Source organism: Cygnus olor, chromosome 8 (assembly GCF_009769625.2).
Source record: "Cygnus olor isolate bCygOlo1 chromosome 8, bCygOlo1.pri.v2, whole genome shotgun sequence".
Lineage (NCBI taxonomy): Eukaryota > Metazoa > Chordata > Aves > Anseriformes > Anatidae > Cygnus > Cygnus olor.
In genome coordinates, this window is record NC_049176.1 from 3712213 (window position 1) to 3728505 (window position 16293).

Here is a 16293-nt window from a genome sequence, read left to right on the forward strand (position 1 = left end):
ACTTGAAAATGACTATCGATTAGATAGAGCTAAGATAGATAGTTAGAGCTATTATTTCAGTGTATTGTGAAAGTCTTAGAAATCTCAGAATTAATGGCAGTAAGCAGTAGATAAAATGTGTGAGACAATAGTTTATTTCTACTGAGGTACATGATTACCTTCAGGTGATCTGAACCAGACCTGTTGAGGGTCTGATTTTCCATCCAGAGGATATAAACCCCCCATGGACTGTATCTTTCTTGAGAAAAGGTGATTAGACCTGAACACCTGGTGATAGTCAAAAACATCACACCTGTTCTATAGTGGGCAAGCTGTTCATTTTTATTTCACTCCTTAGAAATACTGAGTTCATTTTTTCCTAAATGTCTGTTCGACCCTGTTTAGTTCTGATCTGGACACAGTGATATATACCTCTTTCTTCTGAAGTAAAAAACCCATGGTTCTTAAACTGTTTTGTACTTGCAGTCCTTCTACATCACTAGGTGCCTTTGAACTTCCTCAGGTATTCTTTGTTCTGGACTGTAGCAAATCATTTTATTGCTATGTGCAGTTGGTATTGTGTTGCCAATCCTGTTCCTAAATATTGATTAAGGAAAGCAAGGCTCCACTTGGGAATTTTTGGTTGCCCCTTTCTCAGACTTTTGTCATGTACATTGAGAGTTTCTCTTTGTAACTTATAATGGCCACTTATATTTTGTTTTTGTAATAATTCATTTAAATGCACTGAATTTAATCTTTACTAAATTAGTCTAGATTGAGGTTATTTTTTTCTTTTTTTTCTTTGTATTTTTCTTCTGTAGATAACCTCAAAGAATCCTTGCAATCAAAAGGTTTTGCTTTATGAAAAGCATGCAGATTTGCCCTTGATTTGCATATCTGTTTATATTTTGAGAAAACAGCAGGACTTCTGTAAGCAAATGCCAGAGGCATGAGGAGATGCAAGCCTGGACAAAACAAGAAAAAGGGTGGAAATAGAGACTTGTTAGGTACTAGGATTAGGTGATAATAGAGACTGAGAATGGATGAGGACACACAGGGAGAGATTATTGAAGGGATTAGAAAATGGAGTCCTGAAGGAATAGATGCAGTAGTCAGCAGATTAAAAGGGAAAGCAGAAGAGAACTAAATGGATGCCCAAGCACAGGGAAGAGGTGCAGAAGCAAATGTGGTCAGAAGTTAGCATAGTCAATGAGATGCACGGAGATACATACAGTTTGTTACATCACTTGTACAAATGGATGCAATAAACATGGTAAAACATTTTCAAAATAAATAACATAATGTCAAACAGAATGCTTTTCTACTGAGGAGATGTGAAAGAAGCTGATAGGGTTGGCATTAGATCTGCTTGAAGATCTGCCTCTGAGTTTTTACCTCTCAAACGTGTTCTAGAACAGCTTGAGAGTTCTACATCTCTTCAGTACCCAGCTCATCCACGTAGTTTTAACAATTGTTTTCATATTGGTATTACTATTTGCTCAAAATAAAGACCTATATGTGGAGTTGGGAAGAATAATTTGCATGCAGGTTATCTTAATATCTAGAAAGTGGCATTTTAAGTTACAAAGAGATATGTTGTTATAAACGGATTAGAGACCATCAGGAGTTTTCTTTCTATCTTTGGCTCTGTTCTCAAGGGGTCTTCCAATTATAGAATATTAGCAGAATTATTGAGGTGGACAGGAAGAAATGAAGAGTTTTTGTCTACAGTTAAAACTATTTTTTATTTGACTGTCCTTATTAAAAATTCAGCTTGAGCCTAATATATCTGTAAAAAACAAATAGTCATGTCTTTCTTGATTACAATGAGACTAGGTTTTGTGATGTGGAATGCAGAGCTCCAGAAGCCAAAGTTTATATTTAATTTTGAAATTATGAACTTAGGCTTTGGTTCGAGGGGTGGTAAGCAGTCAAAAATCATGGGTAAACCATGGATGGAAAAACAAAACTCAGCAAGATGATGCATTTAGGAGAATTAGTGGAGGTAGCTTATTCCTGACAGAATTTATGTCAGATGAGGTATCATTTGAGCAAACTGCTGTAACTTTTTTGGGGGGACCAGATATCTTTTGCCTGGCATGAATGCTGATTTGACAGAAATATGACCATACTCTCAAGTGTGACCTCGATCAAATTTGTACTATTTGGCTCTCAGAAACATGGAACGATAGCATAAAACATCTTACTTCAGTAAATGATATAAAGATGTTTTTGGTGTTTTAATGAAAAACAAAAGAAAACAAAAACAAAACCATAGTGTTTGCTGACACTCCTAACTTGTTGCTACGATGAGTGGCATAGGAACTAAATTGTACTGCAACATGAATGGGTGGTAGGCATATTCTGGTGCTTTGTGCCTGCTGGTGTGAGGGGTTATGTTATATCAAGAATAAGTTGCTGTGTCTCAGGTAAGATAAAGCACTGGAATTTTAGTAGGATGAATTTCAGAAAGCCAGCAGCATATTGTGTGATGTTGACCTTCTAAATTACTATATCATTTGATTGGCTGGAAATCTGTTTTATGCTCCTGGCAAACTATCAAACTGAGGTTAAATGACTGACCAATATAAATACTGAATATTTAAAAGGTTAGAATACTGCAGAAGTCTGCTACCTTTGACATCACATATCAGACAGTCAAATTCTGATATCTTGTTCAAGAAAAACTATTATGAGGATAAAGAATATATAATGGCATTATAGAAATGTGTTGTAGCAATGAGTGATAAAAGGAAAAATGGCGGAGCTTTACTACCTGAAAATTACTGGAACTGGAAGTATGTGTTCACCCTCCAATATGAAGAGTGATAACAAAGAATAATGTTTGGTAGTCAGATCACTAATGTACTTAATTCCTGATACCATTAAGTCCAGGATATTCAGTGTCTCTGGAAAATAAATTAGCTATGTAATTGTTTAGGTATGTAACTTTAATGCTGATTGGAAAAGTATGTCCATTTTGTGTTTCATGAAGGGTTTAAATATAAAGTTTGTTAATGTAATCTTTGGAATGTATTTTCTAGATCCTATCTTGCTGTCTTGCAACCTGAAATACCGTTTATCACACTTGATATTTGAAGAACTTAACTATGTTGTTGTAAATTTTTCTCCTTAAAAGTACTTCATATAGGTGTTTTTTTTTTTCTCAGAATACACAAAGCTGTTTTGTAATCTTTGCAACCCTCCTTCCTCACAAAAAGATTGGCTTGTGGTTTTTTCTTGTCATTAAAATTCCTTAGAAGTCTTTTTTTAATCATACAGATACGACTGGGAATGATTGCCCTCCTCCCCTATCCCAAACTCAGAATAGCAAACCTTCAGACATGAAATTAGACCTTAATTCTACTGGATAAAAATTACAACAACCTGATTTATTATAGGCTTTCTTCCCTTCAACTGCAGTGAATGTCAGGCAGCAGTAAAAGTGCAGAACTCTCTAGTTGCTTGCTATTAATTCAATTGGATCTCCCCATTTATCACTGGAGCTTGAATGAATATAAATTTCTCAGTATGACATGCACATTGATACAGGAAAAACAGGAATCTCTTTCTAGTGACATATCTCCAATATCTTAATTAATGGTTACTTCCTAGTACAATTAAATTGAACAGAGCAAAAGATTATTATCATAAAGGAAAACTTATTATGATTTTCATTTTAATGTTGCTCTTGTATGAACATTTCAAGCTGAGATCTTAGCAGTCCATGCATTGCTGCTTAGTACATTACTTCCAGCAGGCTTTCAAAGTTATTGTTAAAATAAAACCTACTTGAAAATGCTTTGTCATTAATGTCTTCCGATCATCTTCAATTTGCCGAAACTTGGCCTTCAGCCCTTTCATTTGTGTTTCCATTTTTAAAACATACTGGAAATCCCTCTGAGTCCGTAGATTTAAAACTTCAATAGATTGGGACATATTCTGAACCTGTTAAAGAAGAACACTCTCTAAATGCACTTTTTGTTGTTTTTTTCCTTCTTTTTCTTTTTTTTTCTCCTGCTTAGATAGTTAAATGTCAGGCAATAAAATGTGCTTATGTCAAGGCTTTAGTTGTGAGTCATTTATACCACGGTATAGGTTTTAAATTCCATAACTGCATGACAGTACAAAAATTGGGGAACAGGGCTAACAGAGGGCTAGCAGGAGTGAGATCTTAAGAGCCACAGAGTATTTGGATAGTTTCTTTGGGGTAGAGAGGGGGATCCTTTCAGCACCATTTTTGATGGGCTGGAAAAATGCTGTTAAGTGTTAGAGTCTACTTTGTCTTTTGTAGTAGATGCTGCCTGTTCTTCAGGATGTTCCATGCAGCATGTGTTTCCGCCTCCACTTGAGGAACAGGACTAAGATTAGCAGAAAATTTCTGGGTAGTTACAAAGAGTGTGATTTTCATAGCTAGTAGGCATTGGTATAATAATTCACTATAAGGAATACATGAGACTGTCCAGAGATAAGCTGGGATGGGACCATCATTAAATTGGGATTTGCTTTTGGTTTTACAAGTATAAAATTAGAAAGTTTAGCCAATTGTCTTAATAGTAGAAAAACATTTTTTATAGATAAGTGAATGTTCAGGAAACTGTAGTACAGCAAGTGACCTCATTTAGCACTTTCACTAAAATGAGGCAAGGACTTTTCATCTGGAGTTAATTATATGTTATTTAACAGTACCTATTATAAAAGCAATGCTTTTCCCAGTCATAAACATGATACATTTTGCAAATGCAGTTATTATTTTTCAGTAAGTGTTCTGTCCACTAAAACAGGAAAAAAAGTGGACTATGGAAAAAAATAATATTAGGTGCTATATTGAAGTTTTGTCTCAAAAAGAAATCAACCTTCCTAATAAACCACAAAAGTACCAGTACTCCTGTTGTCTGCAAGAACATGTAAAATTTAAACTGATATTTGTATTTGAAATTATTATGTTGTAACCTACGGACTGCGGGGATTCAGAAAAATATACTCTTAAAATAGTACAAATCAGCTTTTGGACAGTTGCCATTGGCAGTTCCTAGAAGTATTTTTAAGTGAAAAAAGTAATGTTTTTATTTCTTCTTTGCTTTCTAACTGTTGAAAGCAAGGAAGTAGTCCTTCGGTTTTGTGGTGACACACATGGTCCACAGGTCTGTAGGTATTTTTGTTGACACACAAAGCCACAGGTTTTTCTCTGTGACTTCTGATGCAACATTTTGTACCTGTTCTAAAGCTGTGTCTGCTGAGTACCATGAAACCTGTAGGAATGGTGAGTCAGAGGGCAGGCACGTTGTTAAAGATGAAAAACATTAATTAGGCTTAAAAGTTACTGACTGTTTCAGTAAACGTGTCAGCTGTGACTGCCAATTAGGTCTTATCCTGGATTCTGATTGTTCCTATCTCCTGTCATGGATGGTAAGTGGAAAGCCAACTAATTGAGTTTGGTTGGGATTTTTATCAGTTTTGGAACAATATGAAGGTGGTGTGAACCCTATTCTAGGAGACTCTACCCTCACCGATGTATTTAGCTTGGAAAAATTCTTATTTATTTCCTTGGGACCCTGAGATGGAAAAATAGCTCATTAAAACCTGTTAATATATTCTGTGGAGGAGAGGGCAAGGAGAAATAACTGAAGATGGGTACCAGGAGCAAACATGCCTGCCTGTCCTCCCATCTCCTTTACATTTCAACTTTCTTCTGAGAAAGGGATTGTTCTTGAGAAGTTTCTAAAACTACTTAGTTACATGTCATGCTATGGACTCCGTCAAAAACTGAAATTAAGTCCCTGCTGAAGTTCACGGAGGTTTATGGAGGGAACATCTGCAGGATTTAGCATTGGTGTGATTTTTCTATAGCTGGAAAAATACTGAAAATTGTATGCTGAAAAATGCATATTTTTTTAGGTCTACATTTTATGTTGCTTTCTGCTGTTGCTGTTCAAATGCTCTGTCTCAGTCTCTCAGGTTATGAACTACTAGCTGTTACACAGTAACTATAAACTTGGTTACCTACATAGGGAATGCAGAATAATAGTTTGTGTTTTCATGGTTGCAGTGTTTTTTCAGTTCATACGAAATAATACTTTACCAGTTTTAATATATAAACAATAGTGGATAATACTGGGAATAAGAATTGGGTTGTTTAGACAAAATTTGCAGCACCAGAGAATGAAATAAATAGTATTAACTGAGGAAATAACAAAAATAACTTAGAACTGTTTCTCATCTGTACAGTCTGCTTTGATGGTGCTGTCATGTCTGTATCTCATTATTTGCTGATAAGAGACAAGGAATGACCTTCAAGAGACTTGTATCTTTGAAGCAGGAGCTGTAGTTTAAATCCCACAACAACGAGGAAGTTTAAGGTGGGATTTGTAACTGTTTTGACACAGGGGAAGTCAGTCCTGTATGTGTGTAAGGAAGGGTTTGGGGAATGAGCAAGAGAAGACGCAACTTCAGTTTGCTAGGTAAGTGGCTTGGGTTGACAGTGGTGTGCTATAAGGAAAACAGACAAATTACGATAAGTGGTGAAAACACGGGTAGGGGATATACCCTGAAGGAATATTTTTATAGATAACACTTCAGGACACCATTATATATTAAACTTAGAGAGACAGGAGTGGATTTCCAGGGGAAGTTCAGTGATCAAAAGGAGAAATTCATTGGGAAGTCTTACCTTCTCTAGCAGCTGTCTAAGTTGTCTGCTCTTGGCATCTCTTGAACATAGGTTTTGTTCAGGTGCAACAACAGTACAAATGCAACGGCCATCAGGATCTTGGGCTGAACTATAAACTTGCCATCCTTCCTTGGGGCTAATCTGAGTCTGTAACACAACAACAACAATAAAAATAAAGGGAACAGAACTGATTTCATTGTTGTTTGAAAACACCACCTATTTTTCTTTATTTTTGCATTATATATTTGCAGTGAGGTTCCTCCTAGTCATCACTCATTATTCTCTTAACTAATTAGGCTGGTGATTTTGCACAGTTTTGCCATGTCTCACATCTGCAGAAGAGTCTATGAGCATTGTTTCCAGTGTGGGTGAGAGCAGTTTCCTGTTAGTGATTCAGCACAAGTGGTTGATGTAATTCTTCACAGAGGGATGGTAAGGTTTTTCATTAACAGAGAACAAATATGTCCTTTCAGCTTGAATGACTTTTGCTTTAGACTAATGGAAACAACAAAGACAGAAGAGAACAAATAAAAAATCCCAAAGAGAAAGCACAGTCTGTGTGACTCACGCAACAGGGAATTGGCTGGGAAGCGGTTCTGGAGGTGTGTTAGCAGGTTTGCTCTTAAAGATGCAGCACACAGAAAACTCTTCTTGGTTGACTTCAGCTACACATACACCAAAGGGAAGATGGGCAGTACTGAGAAGTACTAGGTTAGTTTAGATGATGGGGGCTGATGGCAGGCATGGCACAGAGAAGTGAAGACATCGCGCTGTCCTTTACTGGCACAGAATTCTAGAAATTCTGAACCTGTTCTTTTTCAGCAACCACCACCACCAAGAAAAGCAAAGCAAAAAACTGTATTTCCTTTCAGAGCAGGCCAACGCTACGCTGCCTTTAAAGCTCATGTGATACCTTGCGAGAGTAGGTATCTATCTGCTTAATGGGATTTATAGAAAAGCACAGCATCAGAATGAGACAAAGCAATGTAATTAGATGACTGAACAAATTCAGGTGAGGGAATGAAAATTAATTGGCACCAGAAATATTTTGACTGTTTTCAGGCTGTAATTTCAAGCTAATATTATGCATTATTCTTTTCTAATAATACAATATTGACTACTGAATTTTACAGTGCAGTTGCTAATGGATGGCACGGAAATATTTTTGGTCTGGATAAAGTTGGAATAAATTAATTTTAGTATGAAATTGTACTCAGTGTCAGCACAAAGAGTGATTGTTAAAATTGGCAAGCTTTGATATTGATGCTTAGTGAGGAGTAAGTTGTATAGTTCCTTGCCTCAGAAAAGGTACAGTATCTCTGTAGACTGAGGTTAGAAGGAAAGGTAGCAATATTTTTCTGAGTATCAGCACAATGTTAGAGAAGAGCATAGACTTTTTGTCTCCCACAATGTCTATTTTGAAGAAGTCATTGAAGAGAGCAGTGACCTCTTTTACTATGGAGTTATCTAAAACAAATCAGAACTGTATTGTTCCCTTGTTTTGCAAGGAAGAATAAGGTATCGTAACGTAGATGACTAAATAGAGGACAGTCAAACTTGGGTTTGATAGAAAGGCATATCCAGAGGTCAGTGCTAAATTGTACCACTATTGTTGTGTTCTTGTAGCCTTAATTTTTAGGGCACAGGTGATCTAGTTTAACACATAGAGAACAATAAAAACAAAACAAACTTACAACTGAAGAGATTATTTAAATTAGATTTGAGCAGCTACTAAAATTGCAAGCTAGAACAACTGAAACTTCTTAAAGCTGGTGACCCTTGTGAAGTGTAAGCTCTGTTCACAAGTTTCCATGCCTCTCTGTAGAACGGCTGCCCAGACAGTGTGCCCATACAAGAGCAAGTTCTTGTTGAAGTTCAGGAGCCTAAAGCTTGCAATTATAATTCCTACAGAACAGAAATACTCCATATAGTTTATGAATAAACTGTGATATTTGCGATATCTGCTATTTTTAGATTGATAGCAACTGATTTTACTGCATTCAAGTGGATGGAGTTCTCTGCAGTGGAGAATGGATGCGATAGCAGGATCATGCGTGGTCTATAGTAAAGCAATTACAGTCCATGCTGTGTTGTCAAAGGTATTTGTATATGCTAACAATGTATATCTCTGTGTTTTGTCTGAGAAAAGAATATTTATTGATTAATTTGGCTGATATTTTCTTATGGCACCTAACATATATCTTGATTTAAAAACAAACAAACAAAAAAAAAAAAACACGAAGTAGCTATTTGGGAAAATATTTTTAACAGTGAAAGACCTTCAGGCATAATATGAGTGCATTGTGATGGGCTGCCCGTGCAGAAGTGAGTGCTGAGACAGCAGCCCCAGTATGGGCTAAGCTTTTTTCCGGTATTCTTTGTTACCTATGTGCATGCCACTGAGGTACCTTTGTTAACCAGGATGGGTAATATGAATAATTACAGAGAAAAATAAGTGTGTGTGGGTAGGTGCACTTAGCTTTTTTTTCTCTTTCTTTTTTTCTTTGTCATTTAATGCCTATCTCAAGCAGAAACTGCTGTGCCACACGGAAAGAGCTAGAATGCATCAAAACCTTTTGAAAGCTACTGAATCTACTCTCCAAATGCAGGCTTACTGCTGACAGGCCTTAGTCAACAAATGAGAAAAGAAATAATGAGTGGTGAACAGCAGCAATGATGACAAATCATTCTAGTTCTTGGAAATCTGGGGAAAACAAGAGTCTCTACAAAGACCCATATTAATCTGTCTTGGCAGGCTACTGAGCTACAGTCACTACTTACCTCAAAAAGATTTACTTTTTTCACTTGCACTCACATTCTGATAAAGCTGCTATAGCTGCCTCCACTGTTACTAGTAATTGGGCAAATGGAAATACATACATTCAGTATCAGTGCTTAAATATAACAATATTTGTCAGTTTGTCTTGTGATTTTGGTCCTGGGAGTGAAACGTTGCTGAAGAGGGGGGTCTTTCCCCTGACCCCACCTCACCATACATTTCTTCCAGCAAGGGGAGGAGAAAATGTTAATAAAGATGGGGAGGTCTTGCTCTTTTTTCCTCGTGCAAGATGTGCAAATTTTGAGCTGTGTATAGGAGAGAACTTCTGGAGAACTGCTTGCGCGGCACTGTTCACTGGAGAAGCTGCCAGGGGATGACAGTAACTTGACAGCTAACTTTAATTGACAGCTGCCAATTAAAAACCAGGTAGTGATGACCACAGCATCACTGAGCACCTGGGCCATAAAGTTTCAGCTAGAAGCTGAAGTTTAGAAAAAGGCAGTAGATTTGTGGTGCTAGTTTTATAACAACACCCCACCTGATTGAAGATGGTATTTTTTCCACTTGGCGGATGTTGCCAAGCTCAGATAATGGGTTTTTTATGCTTGTGTCCCCAGCTCTCCAGGCACTCCTGCTAGCCCTCTTGAAATCCAAAATGTGCATATAACTCCAACTTTTGAGTCTGAAGATCATTACTAAAATAATACTTAGGAGGCATTTGTAACACCAGTGTTCTGTTGAAGCCAAGGGAGGCATGGCAGTTTACACTACTTGGAATTTGAAAATGACAATATATATAATCATATATTAGCGTGTAAATATATATATGCCTACATGTTACAACAACAAGTGTGCACCTCTTAGCCACTCAATTGCAACTTTAAACTTGGATTTAAATTAGATAGGGAACTTTATTTCTTATAATATCACATTGCCACAAGAACTAGCAAACTGTATTGTAAGTCAGTGGGCATAAACTACATTTATAGAAAACAAAACGGAGCTTTTCCTTGTCTTCTCACCTTGATGCTCTAAAACTTAAAAGAATTGTTTCTTACAATATAATTAAATTTAAAGGAGCGATATTTAAAGTCTAAATGTGGTGACTTTCTGTAGTAATGCTTTTCCTGTGTGCATATATTCAATTAATTAAATGTTGATTAGTTAATGCATTTTTATTTACAACTGAAAAATTAAGTTCTGTATATTGTGCTCTACTGTACAAACAGTTAAATATATCTTTTACATGACACACTATTATGCAAACATCTGACTGCAGTTATAATAAAATCGTTTTACTAACCATTTAGAAAAAATGTGTTCTAGTTTAACTTACAAATAACTTATAACTAGGATAGTGTTCCTTGTTGTCCAGCTAAACTATTACTTTAATTTTTACTTTTTTTTTAATTTTTACATTTTAATTTTTACACATTAATAGCTAATCACAGCTTTTCTGTAGGTCTTAATTAACAGAGGCTGCTGTATATGAGCATCAAACATACAAGCTGATATTTTTATTTGTACAATTACCTTTCTAAAGTTCTGATACCCAGTTTCCTAGTACCAATTTTATTTTAACAGCTATTTATTTGCTTAACCATGCTCCAATAAAGAAAAAATAAGAAAGAATCAGGCTCCCTGAATATTGTAGTCAATAGCTTATGTATAGCACTAATCAGACAAAAATTAAAAATAAATATTCTGATACCTGTTTTCCTTAATAATGCAGTACATTTTTTTTCTGGAGCAGTAAACAGGCAAAATATTGAAGCAAAAAAAATGGCATTGCTGCGCTATTTTTAGCATTTCACCCTCAAGATGAAGGCATTTGTTCTTAAATATTTAAGGATGCTTTTTTAAAATCTTTTCTCTCATAGTAAGACCACAACATGCTCACCAATGTGCAGATTTATGATGCCCAAAAAGAAGCATGCATTAAGTGATGATAGGAAGATTAGTACTCTAAAAAGATTCACAAAGAGGCACCAGAGTAAAGCTTTTGCTGGCACTTACATACTAGCTCAGCATTCAGATGGATTGCAACACATCACAGCTACTTACTAGAGTATCTGAAGTAGATAGTCTGGTGGTATTTAGTCCTACCAGAGATGGGAGAGTTTGGGACATCCAGTTAGAGATCATTGCCACGGTGCTAAGAACAGCACCAAGCTTCAGCAGTGGAGGGCTCATTGCTGTGGAGCTAATGAGTTTTCATAGTGACTGATTATCATCCCAGTGCAGGCTGGCGGTGAGAGACGTGACTGCAGCACATGACAGCCTCAGCTGGGAAGGAGAGCAAGGTACCCAGATTAAATCATCCGTTAAGAACACTCTTATCTTTATTTGGTCTCTGTCTTTGCTCTTACTAAAAATGCTTATCAGTATTTATTCACTATTTATGACTATAACACTTATTATAGGACTTGGCAGTCCTTTAAATGCTAATAGCCATTGCAGTTTACAGTGGGAGATGGAACGGGTGAATTACCTCTTTATAGGTGCTGGAAAGTCGATTAGCACTTAATTAGTTTAGTCCTTGCAGAATGGACTAAAACAGTACATTTAGTCTTCCTGTCTGAAATTCAAAAGCACAATCACAAAACCGAAACAAAACAAAAACAACAAACAAACAAAACCCTCCCCACTCCCCATCACTGTTTTGGTAGAAATATGCTCAGGTATATTTCAAAAGATGATACAGGAATTATACTTGTCCCAGGGGATAGGTGAAGGGTGAGAGCTGCAAGCCTGCCCGTGAAAACACAAAGGCAGGCATTCTCAGAAACCTCCCCAAATACCCCTTAATTTGTTGATCTCACATAAATTACAAACATCAGCAACTTTATAATTTGCAAGGCTTGTTAAGATACTTGTTGTTTACAAAAAGCACACTGAAATAGTATGTAGGTTCATATTTCTCAGTGTTTTTGTTACTGTGCATGTTTTTATACTGAAAATTTTTGCATTACAGGGCCGGCAGACTCAGTATGTCTTCACTGTTGTTTGGTTAGGAACAGAAAATAAGTTGTGGGTTGCTCACATAGTATTTGCAGGCTTCTTTTGGCTCTAATCTGCTGTTAAATCTGATGTTCTCTAGTGCTGTAGACTGACCTCCAGGGTCAGTAGCAATTAATCTTTTTCAGAAACTTAGTAAGTGTGGGGGAAAAAAAAAAAAGAGTGCAGAAATCATTGCACTTTCCTTTTTTTTTTTTTTTTTAGAGTTATTTTAAACAGAAGAAATGCTGAGCAGGGATTTCTAATGGAAATTATTTTAGAGAGAACTTGCTTAAAAATTTGCAGGGATGGACTACTGTGTGTGCTTCCAGAGACAATTATGGATTTAGTGTGTTTCTGAATTTGTGTCCAAAGGAGTATATTTTTCTTAAAGAACTTCTAAAGTTTGTGTGAAGGAAACCTGTAATGAAATTGAAAGGGATGCATTTTTAGAGCAGTGTGCCATCACAAATGCAAACTTACTATACTTACTATAAGTATAAACTTATAGTTTACATGTAAACTTAAACTTGCTATAGTCCTGCAAACAATTTTTCACATTCTCAGATCTTGTACGCCGAATTCAGGCTAAACTTTTCTCTTCCAACATTCATTTAGAATGATTTCAATCCCTGTTGTTTAACAAAGACATATGGAAAACTAGTTTTTAAAAAAGAAACAGAAAACCACATGGAGGGCTATTATGTAATCTTATAAGGGGTTTTCAGGCACAAAGATTCAGCAGTAGAATACACAGAGAAATTCTTTGCATCCCGATGTTAAATATTTTCTGGGAGTCACACAGTAAGGTGAGCTGCAAAATGTTTCAGGTACTCAAAACAAAAACACACCTAATTCACTGAAGAGGTGCACTTGAAAACTGAAAGAATGAGTTTATTTGCTTATATGCAGATTCTACACAAAAAAATAAGCTTTTTGCTTATTTCCATATGCATATATAGACATGAAAGTAAAAGATCTATCTGAAAAGGATAAGTTAAAATGTTAAACTTGTTGTAGTTTTAATTACCTGATGCATGTTGAATGCACACACTTGTGTGCATTTTGACTTATTTCACGTATTTTGGCAAAACTTTTGGGACAAAATAACGTACAAAGGCCATTTTCTCCAAAGAATTCAAATTGCTTTCAGATTATGAGTCGATAGCTGATGGTGCCGATGTTCGAATAAGAAAGCATTGTGATTCTTTTGCTCAGTTTGAAAAAAACAAAATCCCAGTAAAAAAAAAAAAAAAAAAGAGTTGCACTGGATCAATCTCCTTGATTCATATAGTTCCTTTTTTTTTTTTAGCAACAGCCAGCAGCAGATGCTTAATAGAGGAGCGTAAGAGAGCAAACATACTGCAATACTTTCCTTGCTGTAGCCTTCCAGCAAAGTGTGGTGCTTACAGGGCCTGAGGTTGTAACTGTGTTCAGCGGCCTTTCCAGGAAGCTTTCCTCCATTAATTTCTCATCACTTTTTAACTCATCTGTAACTTGGGGTGGCACATCATCTACTGATATGGAGTTCTGCGGTTTAATTATGTCCTTTGTGAAAAGTATACTTACCAAAAGTTGTGGTTAGACTGCAAATTTAAGAAATGCTGTGTTTAATTCCAATCTGTTGTTTTCCAATGAAAAATGCATTTTTGGTAAGTCTAACCTTGATCTACTTCTAATAGCCAGAACATCTTTTGGTTACTTAGTAGAAAAGAAAAAAAAAATCATCAATGAGACTGAGAGGCTGGTCAGGCGTTACCTTGGCATGATGAAGGGCAGAGCGAGTGGAGGTGTTTGAGTGCTCAAAATAGAGTTCCTGTACCTACGGAGATACTTTGTGGCTCAAAGTTGGGTTTTGTCCCGTGGAGCAGATGGGCTTGTGTTCAGGCTCCGTTTTTCCCCCCGAGCATGAGGTTGCTGTGCAAAGTAGTATGGTAGAAGTACACATAAGGTCTTTTTAACATGACTTGAAGGATCAAGCATAACATTTTCTTACAGCAGCAAGAAAGAGACAGAAAATGTAATGGAACATCACTGAACTCAACCTTCAGCATTGACTTTTTTTTTTTCTCTTTGCCATTTTAGGGTGTAGTTACATAAAATGTAAATCACAAATACAGAAAGCTACGGCTATAGAGTAGATATGCGAATGCCATGTCCTCAGAATGTTGAAGACTAGAATAGCAGCAATGTTGGACCTTTAACACCTTTAAAGTTCTACATAAGATTAGAAGGGAGTGAACTTCAGTCAAGTGCAATTGTCCAGGGCCATGATATCAGTCAGCCAAGGTAGCATACAATGTAGTATCATGAAGAAGTGTAGACAGAAACATAATAATCATTTTTCTCTCTAATATAATTATAGGTGCAGAATTCAAATTACAATATCCAGGCCCTAAAAACGGAGAGAAAACATCTGAGACAGTTTTCTTCAACAGGAAAACTTAATGGTCCATGAGAAATCATTAAGACTACTGGATGAAGGAACAAGAAAGATCTGCTCTCAAGAGTCTCCCCATTGTGTAAAGGTATTTACAAACTTTGCTGTGTTAAAACTGTTAGAGCAACTTGTCAGAGGCTGGGCATTGAGCAAATGGTAGGACACTCATTCTAAGTGCCTGATAATCCAAGATACCAAATGCATAAGAGAAACTACAGTAAAGTCCTTATGGTATATTAACATGTGCACACCATAGTTATGTAGACATATTATCATGTCCCTATATTTATACATACTATTTATATTTATTCAATAATTTCAGTGGTTACTTTTACCTCTGAAAAAATGAATATCCTATAAATTTCTTCCCCTTTCCTGTATCTCCATTCATTCTGAATGACATCAAGAGCCAGTCTCTTTGCTGAACTCTTGCAATTAATTGCCAGCCTGTCAATTTCACAAATAATTCCTTTTTTTTTTTTTTTTAACTTCAGAGCTGAATTGTTTATCATTTCTCTATGTTGTATAATTTTCTCATATGGGTTCTTCTGAAGCACTTCAGCATTCTCTCTAGATCTGACTAACACCAAAAGATTCTGCTGTTCACCAGTTTTATCACCTTTTTTGTTCCCATGTTCTTTAGAGGTTTAATAAGGACATGAATACCCTCAGTTCCAACACGTTTCCTTGAACGGTCATGTTACATTTGTACCACATTGAGCTGCAGTTGTTTATATTTTTGTTTTTCTTTTAAACATTTTCTGATCCACAAAAGACCATACTCTGTCCCTTCCTGACTGTTTTAACCTTTGACAAACTACATTGCAAAGACAGTAACTTTTCCGAAGTCCAGATGAGTAATTACTGCTGATTATCCTTAATCCCGTGTATTGTCAGCTCCCACAAAGAATGCTGTTTGTTTGGGGGCACATGATTGTTCATAACAGATGATACGCTGCTTGGCTTTTGTGTACATTCATTATATTCATTACATACAGAATAATCATTAACATATTTTAGAATTTTATTTTCTTCCAACTAGTCTGCCTGCTGAAGTGAAAACCTGCTGATGTGTGATTCACAGTATTGCTGCTAGATATGTCTTTAAAGGTAGCATACCAGGAGATACTCCTCTAGTATTCTTGTCTGGTTCTATAATTGCAAATTACCATGTAGGTGATATCTGGATTCCCCATGGTGCTGAAGTTAGATCTGCTGTAAGTGCATAAGGGCTTTAAAGCACATTTGCACTGCGGTGCAGTGATGTGATTGCAGACCGTAGAGAGATGCGAGTCTGCTAAAGCAACCCTAACCCAGGGATTGATGTTAGTGTAGCTTACACTGGAAAGCTGCAAAAATGCCTTTCTAGGATCTTAAGTATTTAGAAGCTGTGTCCTATGCTGCTGCTAGACTTGGGTTTGTTTACAT

General features: G+C 36.4%; 1 protein-coding gene across 6 annotated transcripts in view; it reads right to left on the reverse strand.

The window, feature by feature from the left end:
* OLFM3 (olfactomedin 3) overlaps positions 1-16293 on the reverse strand; it is a 63258-nt gene that overhangs the window by 12734 nt on the left and 34231 nt on the right. Inside the window, exons 1-4 of one of the 6 annotated variants that reach the window (XM_040565895.1) lie at positions 11920-12319; positions 11493-11714; positions 6650-6796; positions 3772-3927 (exon numbers count right to left, since the gene is read on the reverse strand). In XM_040565895.1, coding sequence (XP_040421829.1) covers positions 3772-3927; positions 6650-6796; positions 11493-11621 — 432 coding nt within the window. In that variant the 5' untranslated portion in view covers positions 11622-11714; positions 11920-12319. Of the gene's footprint in view, positions 1-3771; positions 3928-6649; positions 6797-11492; positions 11734-11919; positions 12323-14184; positions 14417-16293 lie in introns of those variants that run through there. The other 5 variants (XM_040565900.1, XM_040565898.1, XM_040565896.1 and 2 more) reach the window with 5 other exon arrangements.